Below are 27,015 nucleotides of genomic sequence, written 5' to 3'. Positions count from 1 at the left end.
TTTAAAAGTCTCTAGTCAGATATTTAAGTTGAACTGACTGTAGCAGCATTCTTTTTATTTTTCTTCTATACTTTTAACACAGGCTACAAATGCTCATACCAACGAAGTGGTGGCAGTTAAGAAAATGTCTTATAGTGGAAAGCAAACATATGAGGTAAGATAAAGACAGTTCTTTACATAAACTGACATAAGCACATTAGTAGTGACTTTGACAGTAGAAACAAAGTTCTTTGATGTCTTTATCACAATTCCTACCCCCTCCCACCCCTGTTTTCATGGTTGTAATAAACATTCTAAATATTCTAGCTGGGTTAACTATTTTGTGGGACAGCACATGGGTTAATGTACTGGCTTTGTATATTTGGTAATGGGTATATTTGTGTGCTCAAACTAAAGAGATAGCCCAAGTTTAAATAGCTTCTTTATTTGTCAAGTATTTTCTTTGTGTCCATTTAAAATAATAAAAGAATATTATATGTATGTACACTTGATTAAAATACTATTTTCCATTTAAAATTAAAATTTAAAATTTAAATATTTACTTTCTGACTTCAATAGAAATGGCAAGATATTCTTAAGGAAGTCAAATTTTTACGACAATTGAAGCATCCTAATACCATTGAGTACAAAGGTTGTTACTTGAAAGAGCACACTGCTTGGGTAAGTCAAGGTCCTTTATTATTTATTTGATCTGTAAAATTATCAATCTCATTTCTGTCACATTTGACTTTCGTTATCAGTGTTTAACATTTGGTACACATTCCATAAGATTAAAAAGTTATATCCAGCTTTTGAGAAATTCCATTCTGTAAATACTCACAGCAAAGAAATAGTGAGAAGTTAGCATCATTTTGTAATGATTTTTTTTTAAAGTAAAAGGCAGGGTCTTTTACTGTTGTCCTAGAATTTTTTTATTTTTCATGTCCCATTGCACAATCCAGTTCCCCCAATATTTAAAACTGTGCTTGGTATTACCATCACTGTCTATTTTACACCAAACAGGACACCTAGCAGATGATTAAACTGAAACAGTCTTTTGTTTCACTCTGTCTTCTTAATTTATTTTCATATGTGTTTGTTTCTTTTTTTGTTTAGAGTTTTACTTATGTTGATTTTTAGGAATGACAGCATCTCAAGCCAGATTTAAGCATTGTAAGACAAAATTTTAGATGTTTGCTTTTTACATGGACCACTGAATTTACATAAAAATACAACGTCCTATACAGTTCAGTTTGTTATGATCTTTTTTAATTTAATATTTATGTATTTTGAATCTGCAGATGTTGTTGATATTTGTTAACATAACATATATTCTATCCAAAATAATCATTTTCTCATAGTATCTTCATATAGTTGTACAATCATCATCACTCTCAATTTTAGACAATTTTCATTGCTCCAACAAGAAAAATAAGGGTTCCTTTTTAAAATTTGGCATATTAAGCAGCATTTAGAACACGAAAATGTTACGCTTTGTCCCTTATCAGGTTGTACATTCCAGGTTAATGCCCAAATTAACTGGTATTTGATGAGTGCTTACCGTGTACCAAGTTCTTTACTGTATGTGATCTCCAATTAGGAAGCGAAATTTTTGTTCCCAGATAGAGTTTCAAAAATATAACTAAAAATAAACATTTCTATTAACATACTCTTAAGATATATAGCGCTTATTGCTTTCTTTCTAAGCAGAAGAAAATTAATCAAAGGAGTATCTCGCTGTCTAGAAATCTGTCCTCTGGAAGCCTCAGCTATCTTAGACGCATCAAGAAAAGGATTTTGAGTAGACTAAATAAATGTTATAAAATCAAGTGCTAAATCTCATGTTACAATCTTATCTTCCAAGCTCTCTTGAAATCTATATACTCTTAGAGTACATAGAATAACTAATAAGCTTGATTATCTGGTTTTGGTCTACAACTAATTTGATAGACTACTTTAAAAGACCTCATAGGAACTGAGCTACTGGAGACATGCATATATACAAACAGTTACAAGAATAATTTGACTATAGGAAAAAAGTGAGGGAAGCTGGAAAGCAGATATAATAATTTAAAGGCTGAACAACTAGAGCTGTTTAGTGCCCTTCTGTTATAGAATAATAGGGAAAAGAATATTTATGAGAAAAATGCTATTTTTTAATATATAATCTTTTAAAAATATATCATCTTAATATAAGCATAAATATAGATGTATTCAGTCTTTTCAGTTCTTAAAATTCTATATTTATATTCAGTATACTTAAAGACAGTATATATGCCTATCAATTATTCAGTTGAAGGAACTAGAAGAGTGTGTGGTAGAATTTAGAAGACTTTTCATCAAATTGATAAAGGAAATAAATTGTGCACATAAAGGCTAATATTCATTATCTATAATGTTCATTTATGTGGAAACTTTCATTTCACAATATGAAATAAAAATACGGTTTTAAAAGAATGCTTGTTTTTAATGTCAAACAGAACACTATAATGTATATCTTGAGATCACCGAAACAAAGTTTCTAAGATTCTAATATTGTTCTCAATTATTCTAGTAATCCAAGGTATATAACACATAAATATGTCTTCATATTAATTTTTTTAAACAGAAAGAAATGTTTTGATATTGATTGCATCTAGGTGATTATAGGGAAATCATGTTTCATAATGAGCATGTGTTGATTTTTAGAATAACAAAATTTTGGGGGTGTGTGTGTGTGTGCGTACTTATGAGTAGGTTGATCACTGAACACTCATAGATCTGGCCGTGGCTGCAAATCAGTAGTCTGGGACAGCTAAAAAATTTGGGATGAGAGTAAAGAGTTTTTTCATTTTTGCTTTCAAAAAATTGTAGTATTTTAACATTCTAGAAATATTTTGAGAGATACACATTTAAATATCATGTATCTCTCAGGGATTCAAGGTAGTGTAATAATATAAAGCTGCCTTTATCTTTAGATTTAGTTCTAAACAACATATGGAAATAAGTAGTTTACTACCTACTGGTTTGTTTTATTTGACTAGCATTTCCTGGTATAGATTTCTCTGCCTCATGTATTTGTTTGCCACTTTCTAAGGTACAAAATTTAATTTCTACTGCACCCTAAATCACCTTAAATCCTTTCTGAAACAGGTAGTATGGAAATTAGTATGTACATAAATACATTGGTAATTTCAGCTTGATCATTGACAGTAAATGTTTCCATTTCCAGTCCCCTTATTTCTTAGACCATTTCCAAGGAGAGATTTTTTTTTAAATGAAAATTGTAAAAATCAATTAGTACCAGATAATCAAAATTTAATCCAGGTTGAGGTAGATCATAATATTGATTACACTAGTATTTTTGTGTTCTTGGTTCCTTGGAGTATTTTTTTTTAACAATTTCCTTATTAATCTTCATTATTCTGGCTATTTTTAAAATCTGTTACAGTTGGTGATGGAATATTGCTTAGGCTCAGCTTCAGATTTGTTAGAAGGTAAGACTAAAAGCACTAGTCCTTCCTTTCTGCTTTACCTTGACTGGAATGTTATCTGTTCGTATGTTGATACACAGTTTGGGCAAAGTAAATGGATGATGATTTGGATGATGTTTTTGATAAATTATTTAAAATTTGTCTCTGTAGTGTCATTGAAAGTCTGTGGGGGGTGATTAGCAGTCTTCCTGCTGTTTCAGTTCATGACACTGCTAATATGTTTGGCTGACTTGGTGTGGTATGTGTAGGAAAGGACATCAAATTCATGTGTATGTATGAACAGGAGGTCGATGGTAACAAATTATATTCATATTTAACCCTTTTAAATGTCTGGACTGACCCAGATCTTCTCTGCAAATGCTGCTATAGCCAGAGACTGTGTAATAATTTATATTAAAAATGAAACACTTTCTTATATTATTGTTCATCTCTGAATGGAAATTACTTACTAGCTGCTTTCACAAGTAATGAAAACCTGTGGTTAGAAGGGGTAATTACAGATTTATTTATTTATTTTGGCCAAGGAGAACATTGTAACTTAAAACACTCCAGGCATTTAAAATGTCAGAAGGAATTGGTAAATTTGGTCCTGTTTATTGGAATCAGTGTGGCTTTGAACTTACACAACCAACAAGTAAATTAACAATGCATCATTCAATGATAGCAGGTTTGGTTTGGTTTTGAGAGGTTTATTTGTTTTCTTTTGTTTTTAATGCACTTGGTTTCCTTGTTCTCTGATTATTTATTGTTATTCTGTAGAAAATATGTATCTCGTGTATTTAGTAAATGTGTTTCCAAACTGTCAATTGAGAAAGTACATAAATCAGTTTGGTATGAATGTATAAGATAATAAAAAAGAATGAAACTGATCATCTGTTACTGACTTTTTTTCCTTCCTCAGTTCATAAGAAACCACTTCAGGAAGTGGAGATTGCAGCCATTACTCATGGCGCTTTACAAGGGCTAGCCTACCTGCATTCGCATGCATTAATTCATCGGTAAGATTAGAGAGAGGTTACGTTTTCATTGCAGTTATACGATTATCTGTTCAAGGAATCTTGCAAATTAGTACATGCTCCAATTTTGAGTGTGCCTAATGATTTATGGGAAACAAATAGATTGCTGCTTCATCTGGCTGTGAGGAGTAGAGGTGTCAGAAGTTAGTTCCTCTTTCATGGTCGCTCCTGTATATCCACAAAGACTTACGTCATCTCTCTTCTATAGATGACTGTTCCCCAAGCTGGGTTCTGAGGGGAATTTGAAGAAGGGCCCAACTACATTTTGATACTGTGCTAAGAAGTAAAGAAAATTAACCTTCCTTCCATATGTTTATTCTCTTAGTTGTGTGTTTTCTTCCTTTCCTACTGCAAAAAACAAGTCAACCTTATATAAATATGTGCAGTTTTACCACTTAAATAATATTTTGTGTTTCTTTAGTTTATATACATATTTAGGAAGGTATTATCTTTATTGTCAGATGAAGAAACTTGAGACTCAGAAAGACTTAAATAACTTGTCCACAGTTTCACAGCATTTAAGTAACAGAGCAAAGGTTCAAAGATTAAAACCCAAATTTCCTGGCTCCTAATCTAAGGCTTTCCTCTACCTCATATTTTCTCTACCAAAACTCTATTCTTACCTCCCTCCACTAACTTCTCCTAAGGAAAGATGTTGGTAGCAATGTTTCCTTCTCTCAGTAAAGAACTTCTGGTACAGCTATTTTAATGAATGTTAGGAGAAGTAGTGGAATATGAAGTAGATATAAAGAATCTGAAATAGCTTTTAAATAAAGAAAACAATTGACATTTTCTATGAAGAAGTGAAAATATTAGGTCATTAGTTCCCCTTTTGATCCTGCTTTAATCACCCTAGAGTAGCCCTCCCCAGTTACTGGTACCACAAAAGCAGAAGTTCCACTAGATGGGCAGATCAACATTTCTGCTGTGAATTTGGTTTGTTTAGAAGGACAGGGAATGAATCTAGCCATGGCTGAGGAATACTGATAAAATAAATTTTACCATAATATATGTGGATTTGATAACTTTTTTAAATGTAAAACTACAGTTGAATTCTGTACCATTAATATTTTAATATGCACATTAATTGAATGCTTTATTCTATGTTGTGCTTATCTTTTTTAATGTGTGAAAGAAGTTGAAAAGGCAAAAAAAAACTTTTAAAGAATGCTCTTTATTAAAAATAAATACCATGTCTGATATTTTTGTTATTTTTGTTTTGAAAGGCAATTCAGAGTTCTGATTGAAGATAATAGAAGAAATTTTTTGTTGTTGTTGTAAAAAGAAATAAATAATGCCTCTTTTTTAGTTCTCTCTTACAATGCTTAATGTCGTCATGGGGAAGGAAAGGGAATTGTCAAGAGGAGGTTTTCAGAAAAGTTGTTTTGGAAGCATTTAAACCTTACCATTTTCAGCTTGACCTAAGTTTTTCCTCATTCTTTCTGCTTTATCTTTCCACTGCCCATCAACTTAAAATTCTTGATTCTTAGTATTCATTATATCTCATGACTTTTTAAAAGAGAGTTAAAACTACATCCACATCTTCTCATTCTACATTACCATACTAAAGAATGACTTTTTTTAAGTCTTATTTTTGAAACTTTTTGCTGCTTAAAACATTTGATAGTTTTAGTAATAAACACTTTAAATTCTTTGTAGTAATACAGTATAAATGCAATTTCCTAATCCCTAATCCTTGTTTGTTTTGATCTTTCAGGGTCTTCTTTTTACTGTACAGTGTTATTTTTAAAATAACACCTTCTATATAACATGTACCCTCAAATGCCTTAGAGTTGCAGTTACAGTTAAAGACAGAAAGGGTCACAGGCAAGAAAGAAAAGGTATGTGTGTAGTTGAGGTTTATTGGTAGGTAGTCAATACAGAGTGATTGAACATCAGTTTAGACTCCAAAAATGTTACAGAATTTGGAAAGAAAAAAAAGGCAATTAAAAATGGCCCCAATTTTCCCAGCCTAAGGATTATTGTGGGTAACTGGATTTAGCATTTAAGAATATGCTTTTGTAAGTGTAGAAACTACATAGGCTTTCTTGTCTGCCATGTCTGCCTTTTTTTCTTCCTGCATTCCCTCCCTCTGAAGAAAGCTCTACCTTTAAGTAATGTCTGTGACATACCTGTAAGTACACCCGGGAATCTGGGCCCCTGACCACATGCAGTAATTACTAAATCCCCTTTTGGCTATCTGAGCAAGATTTTTTGTTTTTGTTTTTTGTTTTTAATAAACTTTTTTCTTATTAATTGCATGCTCTAACCTATTCCATAATCAAAATTGAAAAGCAATTTTCTAACCATCTTTTTTTTTTTTCCTATAGGGATATTAAAGCAGGAAATATTCTTCTAACTGAGCCAGGACAGGTGAAACTAGCTGATTTTGGATCTGCCTCAATGGCTTCTCCTGCCAACTCCTTTGTGGGCACACCATATTGGTATGTAGGAATAGAACACATGACATAATTTTAAAATATGCATACATGAGCAAGATGAACTCATGACCTTGGTTTGCTTCAGTTTTGTTTATTTACAGTATTTTACCATGTGCTTTAAAATGAGATTTCATTAGAAAAGGATATAGAAAACTCATTAGCAAAAAAACTAGTCTGACTTAGTATAAAATTTACAATGACTAAATTGTTCAAATAATGTTAATGTTGCTGAGTGTAACTGAGCAGGATTATCAACTCACCAAGCCCAGGTTTTAAATTTCATTTGGGGTTTCTTTTGAACTTTTCTCTGGAAGCAGAGTTTCTGGGCAAGGTCAAGGTAGCTTCTTTAACTTTCTCTGAGTAACCAACAAGCATAAATGTTACCTTTCAGTGAAAGAAATCTTCACTTCTTTGTAGAGTTCTCTGATATTTTACTTTGCTTATCATTCTGACTTAAAGTTTCACTGCATTCTATTCAAAATTCCTTTCTTTCCTTTCTGTAGATACATGGGAATTTTAATATACCTTCGAAAATCATTTATGTAACCATTGAAAATTACCTTCTAAAAAATCAGATATTTTTTGAGGTTTTCTCCATTTTCATCAAATAACATTTACTAAGCAACTAGTTAAACACACCAGTAGAAAACAGTTTTGTTCAAAGCATGTTACACAGATATGGTCCCTGCTGTCCTAATGAAAATCCATTTTGGACAGTCAAGCATAGTAACATCTATTACCATAGCCTCTTATTTTCTTTAAGTTGTAATTCCTTCGGAATAGCTGATTATATTACTTTATATAGTTCCAAAAATGTTGTTTAAAGTAATTGAAGTATTTTTAAGTGTTTCATATATATTAATTATTTACTTATCTCTGTGAGGTAGCCAATAGAATTATCCCCGTTTTACAGATGAAGAAACTTGTACACAGAAAATTTAAGTACTTTACCCAAAATCAGACTGACAGGAAGTGGTAAAACAAGGAGTTACTGAAAACAGTGTGTTGCTTTATTTCCATCTCCAAGTATATTATGTATCCAAGTATAGTATATGTATTTTGAATAGTGTTTTTCCAGATGATTTGTGTGTGGAAATAGAATCTTTATTAGATAAGGTTTTAGAATACCCTTAAGAACAACTATTTCATTGAATCACTTTATTAGGTGAATGTGTTTTTAATTTCCAACTTGAGTTTTGTACATTATGTTTGATAGGATGGCTCCAGAAGTGATCTTAGCTATGGATGAAGGACAGTATGATGGGAAAGTTGATGTTTGGTCACTTGGAATCACCTGTATTGAATTAGGTGAGTAAAAAATTATTTGTTTTCATTGTACTTTTGAGAACCTCTTCTTATTCTGATTGTTAACTCATTCTTCCAGATATTATTTAATGAATTACTGTTATATGTGTTGGGAAATGCTTAATTTTTTCCCTACAATCTTGTACAGCAAGAGAAGATTGGTTTCTCTCTACTGCATCTTCATGTTATTGATTTAAGTCAAGGAATTTGAGCCTATATGGCAGTTAACAAACATGCAAACACAAGTACTAATTGAAAAATATCCAATCTTCATATCATGAATGATAATATACATCCGATCATCATAGTAGTAACCTTTATCTTAACTTATACTCCAGTTCTTATTCAGGAAATCTTAAAAAGAAATAGCAGGCTTGTTAAAGGTCTGACTCTAAAAGCTATATTTGACCCCAGTAGAGAGCATCTTTGGAGTTCATATTAAAATATACCTTCAGCCATAAAATTATTCCCCAAATATTGTTGCACTTAACTCATCTAAAATTCTAAGGAATCTCTCTTCTCTGGTTATATATTTTGAACTTGACTATATCTTGAAGTTACCTTTATTCATAGTACTGATAAATTTAACAAATGGCTCTGAGATGGGGGTAGGGAATCGGGGGAAGCCCTGATTTATTAGCATTTACTGTTTTCCATGGTATAAATATTCCCACTATAGCCAGTTTCAAACTACCAGTATGATTTCTTGAATGTAGAGTTGAGAAAAGATGTGTACAATTGGCCTTTCAAAGCCAATATGAGCTAGCTGTAGCATAGCATTAACTTTATCTAGATATTTATACAAATTTTAAAGTTTAATTAAAAATCAATTTTTAATAAAACCTGTATTTAATTTTTTATTTATATTGAATTTTTTAAATGTCCTCTATCCTAGTTTTCAAATTTTCCTGTAAGAATTACTAACCTATAGTTTGAGATCAGACTATGAATTTCTCTTTCCCTAAAATGTTTGACCTCCAAATAATACTTGGGAAACTGTATTACATTTCTCATTTCTTCAATAATTCCATCCAACAGAGAAATGTATGGGAAAGATGTACCATTTATGTCTTTATGAGAGATATTAATGGGAAAAGCAGAATTCTGGAAGGAAATTTAAATTTGCTTAATTTTTTCCAACATGTAATATATCCACATGGGTTATAAATTTAAAAAATTAAAAAAAGAAATCTGAAAGATCTTCTTCCATCCCTGGCCCTCTCTGCCAAGTACCTACCACTTTCCTGCCAACACACACACACACACACACACACACACACACACACACACAGGAAACCACTGTTATTAGTTTCTTAGGTATCCTTGCAGAGTTGCCATACAAATATACAAGCAGATGTGATTGTACCCTTTTATTACTCCTTTTTACACTCAAATTAAGATAAGTGCATGGTTCTGCACTTTGACTTTTTCACTTACTATTTGAGATGATTTTATACAGTCACTTAGAAATCTTTTTTGTTTTGAATGGCATCATAATATTCCACCATAATTTATTTAAGTAATCCTCTGTTGATGGTTAAGGAAGAGTATTTTTTTTTTTCACAGCTAAGGACACATTTTTTTTACTGCCAAGGAAATAATAAATTTATTAGTACTTTAAAAAGTGCTTATGACAAACTCTCAGAAATACTATGTAGAACTTGTCGAGAAAGTCCTAAAATTCATAGCACCAAAACTGGCAAAGATAATGTTGAAGAAAAATAATTTGGACAGAAGAATCACTGTATCAAAATCCATGCTATACTGCCCAGGCATTTAGAGCCCTAGACTTAAGTACGAGGTTCACTGCTCTGTTTTTGTCAGTATGGCATTTTAGTGAGTGCCCTGGCCATATCTATGCTGTTTGATTGACAGCCATGCATAGGTACATCCGCGTATATCCTAGTTGGCTGGTGTAGAACCCATCTTTATCTCTTATCTCTTAGTAGAAAAATGCTGCTTGACAAAGAACTTCAGATTCTCAGGGACATATATTGCTCATGTGTCTGGGATCTGCTGCTTTTGGCATGTAATAGGAACTCCATAAATGGTAGTCATTGTTTATATATTTATTATTGTTGTCAATCACATTTGTCCATAACACATCTTATGCCTTTTCAGGTAGTAATGATCTAAAGATAGGGGTATTCTTTATAGTCTTTATTAAAATAATGCTCAATTTAGTATGAACCTCACTAAACAGAGCAGGATTCAACAAATTCATTGAACTAACCTTTCTAAACCTTTATCTCATATAACACAGAAGGAACATCCAAAAAAATTTGATCATTGTCTTTAAGTAGAAATTACTATTTTTTAAATTTTAATTTCAAATAACTCACTTTTTTGTGTGTTTCTGCCCTTTTTCTTTCATTTGAGAAAAAATGAATTCCATATCTCAAAATGGTTTCAAAAGTACTCCCAGTTTCTGTTATTCTACTTATGAATAAGCTTCTGTGTAGACTATTATACTGCAGTAAAAGTTTACAGACTGTTTAAAGGGCCAGATAGGAAATATTTTGGGCTCAGCAAACCATACAGTCTCTCTTAACTACCCAACTCTGCTATGTAATGTGAAAACAGCCATAGGTAGTATGTTAATGAATGGGTGTGGTTGTGTTCCAATAAAACTTTATTTATAAAAACAGGCTGCCAGCTGAATTTGGCATATACAGTATTCTGGCTTAGCAATGAACTCTCTTGGCATGGTCAGAGTATTTATATAATGCATCTGAAAAAGGCCTCAAATATAGATAAAGCCATCTGAAGCTAGACTGTGGAGCTATGCTGTGGTTGGCATGCCTTTGATTATGTGCTTCTCTACTAGCGCTATTCTACCAGTCCATGGCCTACTACTATCATCTTGTCTTGTCCACTAGCAGAATGCTTGCTACTTGTAAAGCCACACTCTTGCTTCAAATCTGAGCTACTGCCCTTCCTATTACTAATGATTCATTTCATTGTTGTTGCTATTCTTTCATCCTCTACCTTCTAAACTTTTTTTTACTTTCTTTAGTCCCCTTTCCCTGCCCTTTCTCCTGTGCAACCCTGCATTCTGATGAGCACCTTGAATTTTATACCTTTTGCAGTGATTGGGCTCTTCTTTTCTGATAGTGAATCAAGCCATCACTCAGTATCTGCCTTAAGCCCTAAGGCTTAAGACTATCTCTTCCAGTCATTTTTGTGACTGCTTGCTACACAAAGATTCTTTTTTTGTTGTTGATAAAGTTTTTTCTTTGCTTTAATTTTCCTTGCCTTCATTTATTTCTTTAACAAATATTTCAGGTCATCCACTATGTACAGAGTACTTGTCAGTACTAGGAATACAAAGATGAACATAATGGATATTGTTCCTGCATTCATGAAATTTACCAAAGAGGACACACATTCAATGAAGAATAACACAAATAATTACATTGTGCTATGTGTTAGAAAGGAAAAGTATAATTTGCAATGACAAAATCTATTGAGAAGCCTTGAGAACTGATTGTAGGCACATAATAAACCCTGAACAGATATTTACCAAAGTAATAAAAAGAAGTGATACTTAAGCTGACACCTGAAGAATTGGCAAGAATTAGCCAGATGAAGTTTAGAGACGGTGAGTCCAAAGGAAGGAAGTTTGGTTCTTTCAGTGAAGCAAAAGATGGCAGGAGAAGAGGAGGAAAGAGGTTGTTAAATAAAATGAGACTCCTGAGGTAGCCAGGACCATGTTATTGAAGGCCTCATAAGTCATATCTAAGGGTTTGAACTTTGTCCTAAGAGTAATAGGAAGCCATTGATGGCTCCATGGTGAGTTCTTGGTTCTGCATGGCTTTAAATCCTTGAAGTTGCCAGAAGGTCAAGTTCTAGAAACTTTAAGGCCACCTCCTGAAAAATTATTAAATCTGAACAAGTTTTTTTCACTTTTATATTTGAAACAGATATAAATCCATTTGCCCACATTGCCATTTTCAAACGTCCACTTGTTAACAGTTCATGTCTCTATAATACTGGTATCTGTTTGTTGAGCCTAAAATACCTTGTTGAGACATCAGTAAAATTATCACATTTCAAAAGTATCAGAGATCATTTAGTCGAGACTTTGTGAAGTTCCTCCGTAGCATCACAGATGGATAAGTAGATTCATCTTCTGCTTGCATGCTGCCGTGACTTGAAGTTCACTGCTTTTTCAACATTGTCCATTACAGTTTTTTTTCTTTTGGGGCTATTCTGGTTTTTACAAGTTTCCTTCTGGGAGTGAAGATGTCTTCTCTGTAATTCTTGTTCTCTTTCTTAGTACTGCATAGAATAGGTCCAGTTCCCCATTTTAGAAGTAGGTAATAGAAGAATCTTAAAAACCAAAGTTTTCTGGTAAGTCCAGAGATCAGATTATGAATTATAAAATGATATATAAAAAATCCATTAAGGTAAACACAATAGAATGAGATAGTGATTTATCTGCTATGTCATAATAACTAATAAATAGCACAAAATTAAGTGTACTTAGAACTAGTGCTTTGTTTCTTTCATTTGGTCAACAAATGGAACACCTGATGTGTGAATAGCATTTCACTATGTACTCTGGGGAAATAAATAGAAGAATTAGAGTATTAAAGTCATAGGATCTTGCTCTTAGTGTTTTGATTTCTTTTAACAGAAAAAATTTCTCTTTATATAAATGCAGTAGGTGAGAATGTACCTAAAGCGCATTATACCAAAGGAGAGCTATCAAAGTCTCAACAGTGATCATGGTGGGATGAGATCGTCTATTAAGAAATAATTGACTCAGTGAGTTTTGCTTTAGAATGGACTAGGCCTTATTTATTATTTATTTATCCTCCTTTTCCTCCTTCCCACTTCTACTTCCCCCACTCCTTACCAGTCTTTTGACCCGGATGAGCCTTCAAACACTGTTTATTAATTTGAATGACTTGACCTCCTGTGCTGTGCTAGTGATGTTCCATTCCATCATAATCTTTTTTCTCAGTTATACTTTTCTATGCTGTCTGAATTTTTTAATGAATATGTATTTTTTTAATTAATAAACACCTGCACAGATCTCTCTCTCTCTCATACACACACACACACACACACACATACACACACACACACACACACACATTCACAAAGGGGTTCCTACCTATTGTGGGAAGACAGATAAAGGCCAGCAGTGTTTTGGGTTTTTTTTCCAGCTTAAACAATGGGAAATTATCGGCTCACTGTTTTGAGGCTAGGAAAAGTCCAAAATCAAGGGATCAGCAAGGTGAAGCTACCTGCCGGAAGACTGTGGCATTCTGGGACTGGCTGCCAGCGATACTTGGGTCCTTGGCTTTTCCACCATATAAAAGCCAGCCAGCCTTTTGAAGACACTTGAAAAAAATAAGAAATTTTATTACAGAGCAACCTTAAAAATTAAGTGGATTATGTGAGATGATAACAGTAATGAGCTATTGATTTTGCAGCAAAGTTTTGCTCATAGTTCCATACTTTTCTATCTGCCTGATTTCTTTCAAGAATTGCTTTATCACCTTTCTTTTGCCTTCCAGCGGAACGAAAGCCCCCTCTTTTCAACATGAATGCAATGAGTGCCTTGTATCACATTGCCCAGAATGACTCCCCAACGTTGCAGTCTATTGAATGGTAAGACTCGGCTATTATTTTAAATGTCTCAGAAACTCACAACATACATTTGATACTTTAATTAAATTGCATTTTAAATATCTCACCTAAATGCATTCCCCTTCTTTCATTCTGTTATAATAAAGGAAACTGATGCTGTGCAGGTATCAAACTGCTACATCCACACATACACATGTGTTTTTTTTATGTATTTCTACCCTCCTCATGGCTTTCACTGCATTCTTACTGTGTGTTATAACTGAAATTCTACAGCCAACATGCCCTGCTACCCGCCTATCAAGTCTAGTATCTCAGGTCATGATGGTCTTGTACTGATCATTTCAATTCTTAACACTTCTTAGCAGGGATAAAGTGCCCTCTTTGATGTCATTCTTTTTCCCGTTTTTTTTTTTTTTTAACTTAGTGTGTATTTAAATGTATTGAGACAGAACATACACTACTTATCCAGACAATAACATTGTTCCTTGCTGAAGTTATGGCATTTTGATAACTCTTTGGGCCACAGAGTTTTATAGAAAAAGGGTAGGTTTTTCAGATGGATTATATGGTGTTTAAGCATATCTCAATAAAATTACAGTAAAAAAAAATAAAAAGGGCAGTTTTAAAGAAGAGTGACAAAATGGAGTAATTATTTTCATTCAGTAAGCATATTCCTAAGTTCTCCATCCCTTATATTTCAGGTTTTACTACTTAGTTATAGGTTGTAGGTACTTGAAGAATTACCAACTGGTAATATAAGCTTGAGACTGTAAGAGTTATCTTTGAAGAGAAAAAAATGTCTATAAACTGTTATATAGAATATTTCATTTCTGATATATACTCTAACTTGACCTTATTTATATTTTAAGATGTATTTATTGCTTGCCTAACTTGAAATTGTGTCCCCTTTCATTATATAAAAGAATTAACATTAGCTACCATAAACTGGAAAATGGTCCAGTTCTCCTGATATTCCAAAATATTTTATTAAAAATCTCCTGAAATGCAAAAATTCATCTTGAATGAAAACTGTTTAAAAAATCAGTGTGCTTTACTGATCCTGATTTTATTTTCCTTCAATGTATTTGCACACATAGGACAGATTCCTTCAAGAGATTTGTTGATTACTGCTTGCAGAAAATACCTCAAGAAAGGCCAACGTCAGTGGAACTATTACGGGTAATTTTTCAAATTTATATTTGAGGAGGGGAAGTTAAAGTCATGTTATAATGGAATATAGTAAGTCAATTCTGTGGCAGGTTATCATGACAAACTGGATTTGAACATGCTACCTCGTCATTTATCGAGATAGTAGCTAGGCAGAGATATTCAGTTCTATCTTGGGATAGAGTCTACTACTGGCTCTAATGCTCTCTTTGGGATTTTCAGTTAGGTTGTTCAAAAATCTTCAGACAGTGAAGATACATAAAATTAATATCTAAAGCAGAGATTTGCATGCCATTGCATCATCCAAGTTAGTGATAACGTGAACTGCATTCATTTTATTTAAACATTGCATCTTTGAGCGTCTCTTTTCATATAATATCTCTATTCACTTTATACCTAGGAGATGTGTGCCATCAATATTAGTGAATTTTGTGGGTACCTTTTATAATATAAATATCTTTTATTTGGCTCAGAATAATCCAGATTAATTTAAAATTTTTGTGAATGTGTGTTTTTTCTTTGTGTTTCATATCTGCATTGGCTAAATTTTGTTATTGAGCAGTTTTTGCAAGAAACGCTCAGAAAGGCTGTGTAGCTTAAATTTGTGAGGCTTGAAAGTGTCAATTGTCTTTATAATTGAAGAGCACACTGGCTAGGTCGGAAAGTCTTAATTTATGTTGTCTTTTCCTTAGAACTCTGTAAGCATTGTTCTATAGTTTTCTGGCTTTGAGTATTCTTGAAAAGATAGGCCTGCAGGCAACTGATTTATGCCCCCCCAAGTAAATTTTTTTTCTTGTGAGTGGCTGGCCTCAGGAATATGGTGACAGAAACAACAGGGCAAAGAACTCTACCTTATTCTCCTTTGATGTACAGTCATCACATATTCTAGACATAAACAAAAGCTTCATATTTCTATAGGGAAAAATGTCAGCCAGAACAAAATATTGGGAACATAAGATATTAGCTTTAGTTCTTTAAAGTAGGCAAAGATTTTTTTAAAAAGAAAACAGGACCAAAAAATTACTACCATAAAGTTAAAAAGTGATAAATTGGACTTTATTAAAATTAAGGGGGGAAAAAACTCAAGAAAAATAGTACAAAGATTCAAAGATGAAATTTTAGGGCAACAGTCAACAGAAAGATAAAACAAGCAACTAAACAGAGGTAAAGAAAGAAATAGAAGAGAAAAATTAAACCATAACACCAAAAATCAACTAAAAGTGGATCAGAAACCTAAATATAAGAGCCAAAACGATCAAATTTCAAGAAGAAAATGGAAGGAAGCATCTTCAGGAACTTGTGTTAGGCAATGGTTTCTTAGCCTTTATTCCTAAAGCACAAGCAACAGAAGAAAAAATAGATAAATGGGACCTCATCGAAATTCAAAACTTTTGTGCCTCAAAGGATTTTATCATGAAAGTAAAATGACAGCCTATGCATGATAGAAAATATTTGGATAAAGGTTTACTATCCAGAATATGTAAAGAAATCCTTTAGCTTAACAACAAAAAGACAAACAACCCAATTTAAAAATGGGCAAAAGGCTTGAATAGATATCTCCCAAAGAAGATATACAAATGGTCAGAAAGCACATGAAAAGATGCATAACATCATCAGTCATCAGGGAATGCATATCAAAACTACAGGGTGATGTCATTTCATACCCATTAGAATGACTGCTATTACAAAAACAGAAGATAACAAGTATTGGAGAGGATATGGGAAATAGAAACACTCATTCGTTGTTGATAGGGGTATAAAATAGTGCAGCCACTGTGGAAACAGTTTGATGGTTGCTCAGAAAGCTAAATATAGAACTACCATATGACCCAGAAATCCCTACTAGGTTATATACCCAAAAGAACTGAAAGCAGGGACTAGATAGATATTTGCACACTGATGTTCATAGCAGCCTTGTTCACAATTGCCAAAAGATGTAAGTAACCCACATGTCCATCAACCAATGAATGGATAAATAAAATGTGGTATATACATAGAATGGAATTATATTCAGCTGTAAAAGGGAATGAAGTCGTGATACATGCAACAACATTGGTGAACCTGGAAAATATCATGTTGAGTGAAATAAACCAGATACAAAAGGACAAATTTTATATGCTCTCACTGATTTGAAACAGTTAGAATAAACAAACTCATAGAGTCAGAATCTAGAATATCAGGTACCAGGGAATGGGATGGGGATAGGGAATGGGAAGTTAAGGTTTAAAATATACAGGGTTCCTATTTGGAATGACAGAAACGTTTTGGTAATGGATGGTGGTGATGGTAGTACAACATTGTGAATGTAATTAACAGCACTGAAATATATATCTGAATGTGATTAAAAGAGGAAATTTTAGATTGCATATATGATAATAGAATAAAAATTTTTTAAGTCCATGGAACTACACTACATAGTGAATCTAAATCATAGGCTGTAGTTAATAGTACAACTATGAAAATGTGTTATCTTTCCTTATAACAAATGTTCTATACCAATGCAAGATAATAATAATAGGGTGGTATATGATAACTCTATATTTTATGCATAATTGGTCTATAAATCCATAACTTCTCTAATAAAGAAAAAAATAAACATAATAGACTTAAATTCATATTAGAAGCAATATACTAATAGGATAAACTTGACCGAGCAGTCTGGTACCTGGTAGATAGCCTTAAGGAAATAAAATCAAATTTAGATCCAAAAGAAAAAGCTCTAAAAATTATTATAGAGGAGATGGTACATGTGGAAGAGAAAGGAAATCTACCATATGCAGATTTAGTATTCTTAGAGAAGAAAGCAAAACACAGAGAGCAGAAAATATTTAAAGATATACCTTTTCTGGAAATAAATGTTTGGATCTCTATTATTTTTATTTATTTTTGTTTGCTGGGCCAAATCAATGGACCCACCACTTATTCAACAAATTTTTGCTAATTGTCGGCTGAGTGCCAAGAACTGAAAATACACTAGTACAAACGAAAAAAAATAGTCCCTGCCATCATGGAACTTATGTGCTAATGAAGAAGCAAGAATATAAGTGAATATATAATATAATGTCAGGTAGTGGTAAATTATTTACAGAAAAATAGAGCCAGGGATAAAAGTGACAGGAGATGCTGGTTTTAGAAAAGAAGTTAGGGAAGCCCTTTCTAAGAAAGTGACATTTGAGCAGAGCCTGAAAAGAGGGACCATGAAACTGATCTTCAGTGATCAACAAATCATATTTTGGTAAAGTTCCTGAACTCTAAGGATAAAGAAAGATTCATACAAGCAGACTGAAAAAAAATTGTTTTCGAGTGCACAACCCATTTGGCTTCACACCACTGAAAGCCAGAAAACTGTTGAAAAATGCCTACAAAGTTGTAAGGAAAAAAAAAATGTAAACCGAAAATTCTTTACCAAGTCAAGGTGCTCTTCAATTATTAAGGTAGCTGACATTTTCAAGCCTTGCAAATTTAGGCAACACAGCCTTTCTGAGAATTTCTTGAAAAAACTGCTCAAGAACCAAGTCCATCCAATCTAGGAATGAAAGAAAGGAGAGAGAGAGTTACTGAATTAGGGGCTGGAGAAACTGGCAAAATGGACTGATAGTGAACACTGAATTTAAATGACAAAAAGAAATTATATATCTATTTATGTGTTTGTTTTGCATAGACAAAAAATACATTCCTCATTTTATTCCTTATTTTATTTTAGGTTAAATAATTGATTTTTTGAATAAGTAATACAAATTTCAAAAGGGAAAAATTCAGTAAAAGGTAGAGGATGAAAAGTAAATCTTCCCATTTAAGGTTCCTCTCTAGATAGAGTTGGCAACCAATGTCACCAATTTAATTTATCCTTTCCGAGATATTGTATGTATGCATATGTTATTTTTATTTTTACATAAATGGTAGCAAGCTGTAAATGCTGTTCAACCTTTTTTTTTTTTTTAACTTTATGGTGTGTTTTGGACACTGCTCCCTATTACTGTATGTAGCGCTATCTTGTTCTTTTTAATGGCTGCATAATATTCTCAGATGGAAACACCATTTAGGGTTTTCCAATTACAAATATGTTGCATTGAATATTCTTGTACATATGTCATTTTGCACCTGTATAAGGATATCTAAAGGATAAATTCCTAGAAGAATTGCTCATTAGAGGGTATGTAGATTTTAGATGTAGGCAGATACTGCCAGATAGTCCTCTAAAGAGGGCATACTAATGTCTAGTCCTACTAACAGAGTGTGGGTGCTGAAACTTTTTGAACTTTGCCTGTCAGGTCGGAAAAAATTTATCTCACTGCAGTTTTAATTTGCATTTCTCATTTTTCGTTAGGTTGAACATATTTCCTATTTGAAAAGCCATTTTTGTTTCCTTTTCTGTGAACCTCTGTGATCTTTCACCATTTGTCTGTTGAGTTGTTGGGCTTTTTCTTTATTGATTTATAGTAGCTCTTGCAAATATTTTTCCTATTACATTCTTTATGTAGCCTTTTATCATGTAAAAATCTATCATAAGGAATGAGGTAGAAGTCCACCTCTTTATATCCCAGCTGGCTGTTTAGTTATTCTTAATTTTCTTTTGTGCAATCCATCATTTCTTCACTGATTAAAGTGTCACTTTTACATTAAAGCCATTTAAATATAGAAATTAAGGTAAAATTATGTAAATGGTTAAAGAACAGAATGTAAAAGTTATAAATGTTGACAATGTAAAAACAATAACAACTAAAAATAGCAGGGGCAGGAAAGAAATAAGCACATATTAATTTTCCTCTTTCAGAAGAAATGGTCAATAATATCTCAAATTGAAATATATATTTTAGAAAAAAACTACAGTCTCTTAAAAGTTTTTAGAACACTTTTTTTCCTTAACTTTACAGGATCTTTTAGGAACTGATCATTCTTTTGGTGAAGAAATTGTAACTGAAGTTAAACATTCATTTTACTTCAGTTTCTTTTACTTCTGTTAAATTCAAGTATATCTTAATTTAATATGTTATACTTAAAATTAGCATATATAAGATTACCATTTGAAATAATTTCTAGATATCCATCATTCTGAGAAATAGAGATATATAATGTTTAAAATTAAATTCTATAAATTAGTAATATTTATTTCTGGAAGGTTTACTTTTGGGTGATTGTATTTTCTTCTATGCATTTTTCTGTATTATTTCATTGTTTAAAATAAACATATTTACTGAAACAATGAAGTCATTCTTTTAAAAGAGTTTGAGAATCTTTTCACTGTAGCAGTGGAGGTAGAAAGTAGATTGCAATCTATCAGGAAGTGAATAGAGAAAAGAAAAAAGAGGTAGTAAGTATAGGTTCCTCCTGGGCTTTGGAGAATAGTGAAAAGATGGGGTTGCAGGCAGAGAGAACTACATAAGCAAAGTCATAAGGGTATGAAAATTCATGGCAGATGGCTAGAATTAGCCAGAATGTTCTATGCAATGGATAGGAAGAAGGAATGAGTAACCTGATTTGAGCCTAGCAATATAAGCTGTGAAATATGTTAAAATGTATCATTTTAAAACAAGCTTAAACATGTAAAATGTTTAATTATCTCATGCAGTAAGAAATCTGGGACATTGGGAAAAGCCTAGCTCTGTAAGCAGCTAACAGTGTCATTGGCCAAAGTCATTTTTTATCTTATCTCCCCCATTCTTAGTATATGAATTTGTCTTGGTCACAGACTGGCTGCTGTATCTCCAGGACTCAAGTCCTTATTCTAAGCAGGAAGAAGAGGGAAGAGCAAAGGGCAAAATGTTTTCTCATTTGCCTTGCCCTTTTATTTAGAAAAATAAAACCTTCCTCAGAGACTTCTTCTGCCTGTGCCTCATTGGCTAGAATTCTGTCACGTGGTTATCTGTGACTGCGAAGAGGCCAAAATTCAACCATTTTACTTTCTAGTGCTTACAGTGGAGAAGGCAAGGAAAAGGGGTTAGAATGGGGGATAAGTGAACCACAGTATCTGTCACATAATCAAATCTATGTTTTAAAAAGGTAATTGTGGTAGTAGAACACCAGGGGGAAAAAAGAAGAAACAAACCTGGGTTGCAGCCCTAGCTCTTCCATTCACTAGCAGTGTAAATCACTTAACTTCTCTGGGCTTAGGTTTTTTCACCTTGAAAACAAAAGAATTTCTAAAAACCATTCCTTGTTCTGAAATTTTGTAATCTGTCATAGCTTGAAGTTTACAAAAAACTGATTTGCTCCAGTATAATTAGTTACAAGTACTGGAGTAGCAAAATAGTTTACTTTCTCCCCTTCTTTCTCATCCTGGAAACATGTAAGCTACACTTCTGTGTGTTTCATTTTCAGAAAGGACTTGCAACAGAGGAAGAGATACTTTATAAAAACAGGAGCAAAAGCTACAATTCCCCTGACAGCAAAGTTGGGGTGAAAAACCACAAGACATATAGATTGTTTTTTTTTTCATGAGTGTTCTGCTCTTCTTTTATATCTTATTTAAATTATAAAGAAATGACATCCATTTCCATCATCTAAGGCCCAGCACATCATATCTCATTTTCCTAATTTCTTCAAATCATGATTAATTTCACATAAGTAAAATTTCCACGTAATCGAACCATTTATTTAAAAAACAAATTTTCCTCTCACTTTTGACCAATTTTTGTGGTATTCTTGTCAAAGTATATGATGTGCTTCCTAGCCTTCTTTTTTTTTCTTAATATGATCATTGTTATATAATCAGTAACTTACAATATGATCTCATAGTTGTATATTCATTATCATGATCATTTCTTAGAACATTTACATCAGTTCAGAAAAAGAAATAAAAAGGAAACAGAAAAAAGTTCATACATACCATACCCCTTACCCCTCCCTTTCATTGATCACTAGCATTTCAATCTACTAAATTTATTTTAACATTTGTTCCCCCTATTATTTATTTATCTTTAATCCATATGTTCTACTCATCTGTGCATAAGGTAGATAAAAGGAGCATCAGACACAAGGTTTTCACAATCACACGGGCACATTGTGAAAACGATATCATTAAACAATCATCTTCAAGAAACATGGCTACTGGAACACAGCTCTACATTTTCAGGCATTTCCCTTCAGTCTCTCCATTACACCTTAACTAAAAAGGTGAGATCTATATAATGCCTAAGAATAACATCCAGGATAACTTCTCGACTCTGTTTGGAATCTTTCAGCCATTGATACTTTCTTTTGTCTCATTTTGCTCTTCCCCCTTTTGATCAAGAAGGTTTTCTCAATCTCTTGATGCTGAGTACCAGCTCAGTCTAAGATTTCTGTCCCACATTGCCAGGAATGTCCACAACCCTGGGAGTCATGTCCCACATAGAGAGGGGGAAGGCAGTGAGTTTACTTGTCATGTTGGCTGATAGAGGCCACATCTGAGCAACAAAAGAGGTTCTCTTAGGCCTAATTTTAAGTAGGCTTACCTATCCTTTGCAGGGTTAAGTTTCATATGAACAAACCCCAAGATTGGGGGCTCAGCCTATTGCTTTGGTTTTGCTTGTCATGTTGGCTGAGAGAGAGAGACCACATCTGAGCAAGAGGTTCTCTGGGGGTGAGTCTTAGGCCTAATTTTAAGTAGGCTTAGCCTATCTTTTGCGGGGTTAAGTTTCATAGGAACAAACCCCCAGATTGAGGGCTCTGCCTATTATCCTAGTCTTCTTAAAGAGAGTATACTGAACATAATTTCACTTCTTTGATGGCTCAGAGACAGTGTTTCATGGACTCTTGGGGTATGAAAGGACTTTGTAGAGGGCGTTTCCAGTATGTTAGTCCTGGAATTTCTGTCTCTTTCTCTACTGCTGGGCTGTTAGGAAACTTTCAAAGGATACTTCTTTTTGCAGTGGTTAGTCCTACCTCTATTAGTTCACCATTCTTTTTTTCCCACTGTTATTCCCTCTTTCTGTCCTGGTATGGGCTGAGAGACCAGGAAACCATAATATATGTTTAAGATAATAGATAATATCAAGAGTGAGTGCAATAGTTATTTCCTCTCCTCAAAGGAGGCCCTTTCCTTTTATTTCAGGTTGTACAGCTCTGTAAAGGGATGATGAAGTTGCCAGGGATATGACCTCAGGAGAAACTGAACAGCTGCCATATTTTTAAGTATATACTATATGACCACAGAAATTGAAAACAAAATACACACAAGTCTGTTTTTAAAAGGGTACTGTGTATGTATGTAGGATGAGGCAGGTGTCAGACAGATTATAACAAGAGTAGACTACACTCTAAATTGTTTTTTAGTTTAAAAGCCATGAGCCTATCTGCTACTATTTAAAGTTCTAGTTATCATTATTACTTTTTTTTTTTTTTTTTTTTTTTTTTTTTATTGTTTTTTTAAGGAAAGACAGAGAGAAGGAAGGAAGGATAGAAGGAAGGAAGGAAGGAGGAAAGGGAAACATTTTGAAACATTTTCTTGTTTTATTGTATTCTGTTTCTCCGTTTTTGTTACATGGGGTGGGGCCGGGAATCGAACCGAGGTCCTCCGGCATAGCAGGCAAGCACTTTGCCCGCTGAGCCACCGCGGCCCGCCCTCATTATTACTTTTTATGATAAAATAAGCCTCAAGCATTCTGATGTAACCTCTAGGACAAAGTCCACAAAATTAGACTTGAGAAAGAGGAGAAAAGCAGTATTTATCAATTTTTGAGACTTATGAAGTTAAATGAGAATCACCCATAGAATTTATGCTTCTGTATCTACTTTTATGTCTACATTTTATACTTAAAAATACATTTCTTCAATATCAGTTTCTGATTTTCCTCCTCCTTCAATTAGCATGACTTTGTTCGACGAGACCGACCGCTACGTGTCCTAATTGACCTCATACAGAGGACTAAAGATGCTGTTCGTGAGCTCGATAACCTCCAGTACAGAAAAATGAAAAAAATCCTTTTCCAAGAGACTCGAAATGGACCCTTGAATGAGTCACAAGAGGATGAAGAAGTAGGTTCAATTTATTTCAGTAGACACTTATAGAGTACCCACTATGTGATAACATTCAAGAAGGGGCACTGTGAAATACACTTCTGAGACTAAAAATGTAATTAATGCTTTCTGCCTGATAAAACATGCAGGGTCACAGAAAGGAAATTAATAAAACAACTTTTATATAAGACAAAATGTGAAAAATGCTATAGAGATACATCATGATGCAGAGGTCCTTAGTGGGGAGAAAATAAATATGCTGGTAGCAATCAGTGAAGGTTCTATGCAAGACACGATACAGTTGGTTTTTGACAAATAAGCATGGGGTATTTTAGGCTCAGGAAGGTGCTGTGCTTTTTAGTAAGATTATCCTGGCAGCAGAGTATAAGATAATTGAATGAGTGATCTCCTGGGTAATAGTCCACGCAAGAGATAATAAAGGCAGTGTCAAAGGGAATGGGAAAAAAAGGAACACTTTTGAGAAACATTGTAGCATTAGATTTGACGAGACGTGACTTTTCATTAAAGAGGAAGTGACAAATGAGGAAGAGATTAAAGGTGACTGAGCATTTGAGCTTGGATGAGTAGGGTGATGTCAATACCAAGGACAGAGGGAAAAATAGGAGGAAGAGTAAGTTTATGAAGATTTCACTTTGGTGACTATTGAGTTTAAGGTCCTCATATCATTTACTACTGACATAATATACAGATGGAAATTATTGAGGGGGATTTCATTTCCTTGTTTCCCACTCAAATAATTGAAGAAAAAAATTGGCTGAGGTTGAAGGGACACTTATGTTTGGGACACCTAAATGGTGATGTGTAGCAGTTAGTTGGGATGTACAAATCCAGAACATAAGAAAGATGTCTGGGCAAAGGCCTATGGATTGGAGATCAAGGGCCTTAAAATGATAATGAGTCAAGAAGTTGAATGTAGAATGAGAAGACGGTCCATGTCATAAGGAAAGGGAGACTTAGGAGATAAAGTTATCATAGATGTCAAGAGATCACTCAACTTAAGGAGGGAGTAGCCAGTACTGTCAGATGCCATAAAGAGGTCAAATAAGACAACGTAAAAAAAAAAAAAAATTTACTGGTCTTTGCAATTAGGACATCTTGTATGACCTTATTCAAAGCTGTTTTACAGGAATAGTTAGAATGAATAGTAGATTACTGTGAATTGTGGAATAAATGGGAAGTGAGAAAGTAGAGACAGCAAAAGTTGATGGTTTTAAGATTCAGAAATCTGGTTAAGTATTCCTCTTCCTCTAAAACTAGATGAAGAGGAGGAAAGGAATAAGAAATTAATGTTAGTATAAATAAAACATACAACAAAGTTAATTTATCAATAATTATAAAGATGAACTTCAGAAAATTGAATTGAACTGTAAAATATCAATTGCATATATTCAAATGATCCCCTTTAACTGGGAAAATAAACCAATTAAAACATAATGTATTATCTACATTTTTAAATGGCCCAAATTACTCATGCAGTGATTCATTTTATTGGCATGGCTAAGTAACAATTCATTAAAGTTACATGCATATATACAATGTGGTCTTTTGAAAATAGGACCACATATTTGGAGTTACATTGCTTTAATTATATTATTTATTCTTATATCAAAAGATATCTCACTGTGATGGATAAATTTTATGTTCTGATTAATTTATCACTTCTCAAATAGTAGGCTCTTGATTAGCAATGATGAATACCAGTATTATTTAATAGATATATTTAATAAGATTACAGAGGTAAGCATGACCAGATTGATTGAGGAAGACAGAATTTAATTATCTGTCCAGGATAGTAGAATTATCATCCCTGCTTAGATGTGAAGTTACTCAGTAATGACTTAAAGAGGAGCATGTTGCTTATCAAATCTCTGAAAACTCTTTTCACTCTACTTTAGTTCTGAGTGACCATTGCTGTACTTGCAGATATCCTAGACATCACTCATTCCTCGCCAGCACTTTCTGTAGCACCTTGAAGTTCCTGAAAGTCTCTTACAAACCTATCCTGATTTTGCATACTGAATAGCAGTACAAGCATATGTCTATGAAAGGGGAAAACCCTGGGATAGCAGCTTTTGGAGCTTTATGACCCATGTCCAGAATAGCTCCTGGAGAAGGCACCGAAGGGAATTTCAGATGCCTGAAAATGGTGAGGGAGAAGTGGAGTCACTACATAAGTTTATCTGGGCAAATTTGGCAGAAAAGCAACTTGGCATTGCAGAATTGACTGAACTTAAAAGCCTAGTCAATGAATTGGCACTTTAGTTCCAGTCATTTTTTTTTTATCCCCGGTACCCCTTTTTTATAGGACAGTGAACATGGAACCAGCCTGAGCAGAGAAATGGACAGCCTGGGCAGCAACCACTCCATCCCGAGCATGTCTGTGAGCACAGGGAGCCAGAGCAGCAGTGTGAACAGCATGCAGGAGGTCATGGACGAGAGCAGCTCCGAACCTGTCATGATGCACGATGATGACAGCACAATCAATTCCAGTCCCTCTGTTGTGCACAAGAAGGTAGGTTTCTTAGTACCCTTCATAGCTCCAGCCTTTATCAGTCATAGCGAAGCCAGCTCTGGTCACCTAGCATCCAGGCATTTCAGTTACCTTTTTACAACTAAAATGTGGAACTCAACTTGATACTTGATAGCCTTTGATAGTTAATTTTCTAAAAGTAAAAAGATAACAAAGGACTTTGCAGGCTATATATGTGCCTATTTCTTTATCCTCCTCTCTCATTACCTTAATGTCCACCACCATCAAAAAATAAAAATAAATGAATACGTAATTCTTCACATCAAAGAATGTAACAAGTTCCTTCCTAAAGCAAAAACCTTATTGCAAACCTTAAATGCTTCCTGGGTTAACCTTTTGGTTTTACCCTTTTGTAGAAATAAGCTCTTTCAGAAATATGTCTCTTAATCTATATTCTCAACATACTACTTGTTTTAGAAATAGATTTTACTCTTCTCTGCAACTTTTTAATTTACTGTTTGTATTTTCTCTAAGGCTAGCCCTTTTTCAGCTTAAATATTTTTTTTAATGAATTATCCTTTTTTAATTTTGGCTTTACTGTTCCA

General features: G+C 33.6%; 1 protein-coding gene across 5 annotated transcripts in view; it reads left to right on the top strand.

Moving 5' to 3' along the window:
• The window catches only part of TAOK3 (TAO kinase 3), a 225,871-nt gene that overhangs the window by 156,757 nt on the left and 42,099 nt on the right, over nucleotides 1–27,015 (top strand). For 2 of the 5 annotated variants that reach the window (XM_077159953.1, XM_077159952.1), the window contains exons 4-13: nucleotides 83–154; nucleotides 559–660; nucleotides 3,410–3,455; nucleotides 4,354–4,450; nucleotides 6,799–6,912; nucleotides 8,126–8,217; nucleotides 13,743–13,836; nucleotides 14,913–14,994; nucleotides 23,770–23,937; nucleotides 26,246–26,452. In XM_077159953.1, coding sequence (XP_077016068.1) covers nucleotides 83–154; nucleotides 559–660; nucleotides 3,410–3,455; nucleotides 4,354–4,450; nucleotides 6,799–6,912; nucleotides 8,126–8,217; nucleotides 13,743–13,836; nucleotides 14,913–14,994; nucleotides 23,770–23,937; nucleotides 26,246–26,452 — 1,074 coding nt within the window. Of the gene's footprint in view, nucleotides 1–82; nucleotides 155–556; nucleotides 661–3,409; nucleotides 3,456–4,353; nucleotides 4,451–6,185; nucleotides 6,310–6,798; nucleotides 6,913–8,125; nucleotides 8,218–13,742; nucleotides 13,837–14,912; nucleotides 14,995–23,769; nucleotides 23,938–26,245; nucleotides 26,453–27,015 lie in introns of those variants that run through there. The other 3 variants (XM_077159954.1, XM_077159956.1, XM_077159955.1) reach the window with 3 other exon arrangements.

This window comes from Tamandua tetradactyla, chromosome 5, assembly GCF_023851605.1.
Source record: "Tamandua tetradactyla isolate mTamTet1 chromosome 5, mTamTet1.pri, whole genome shotgun sequence".
Classification (NCBI taxonomy): Eukaryota; Metazoa; Chordata; class Mammalia; order Pilosa; family Myrmecophagidae; genus Tamandua; species Tamandua tetradactyla.
Note: the sequence above shows the minus strand (reverse complement) of the source record. Positions and strands in the feature narration are given on the sequence as shown.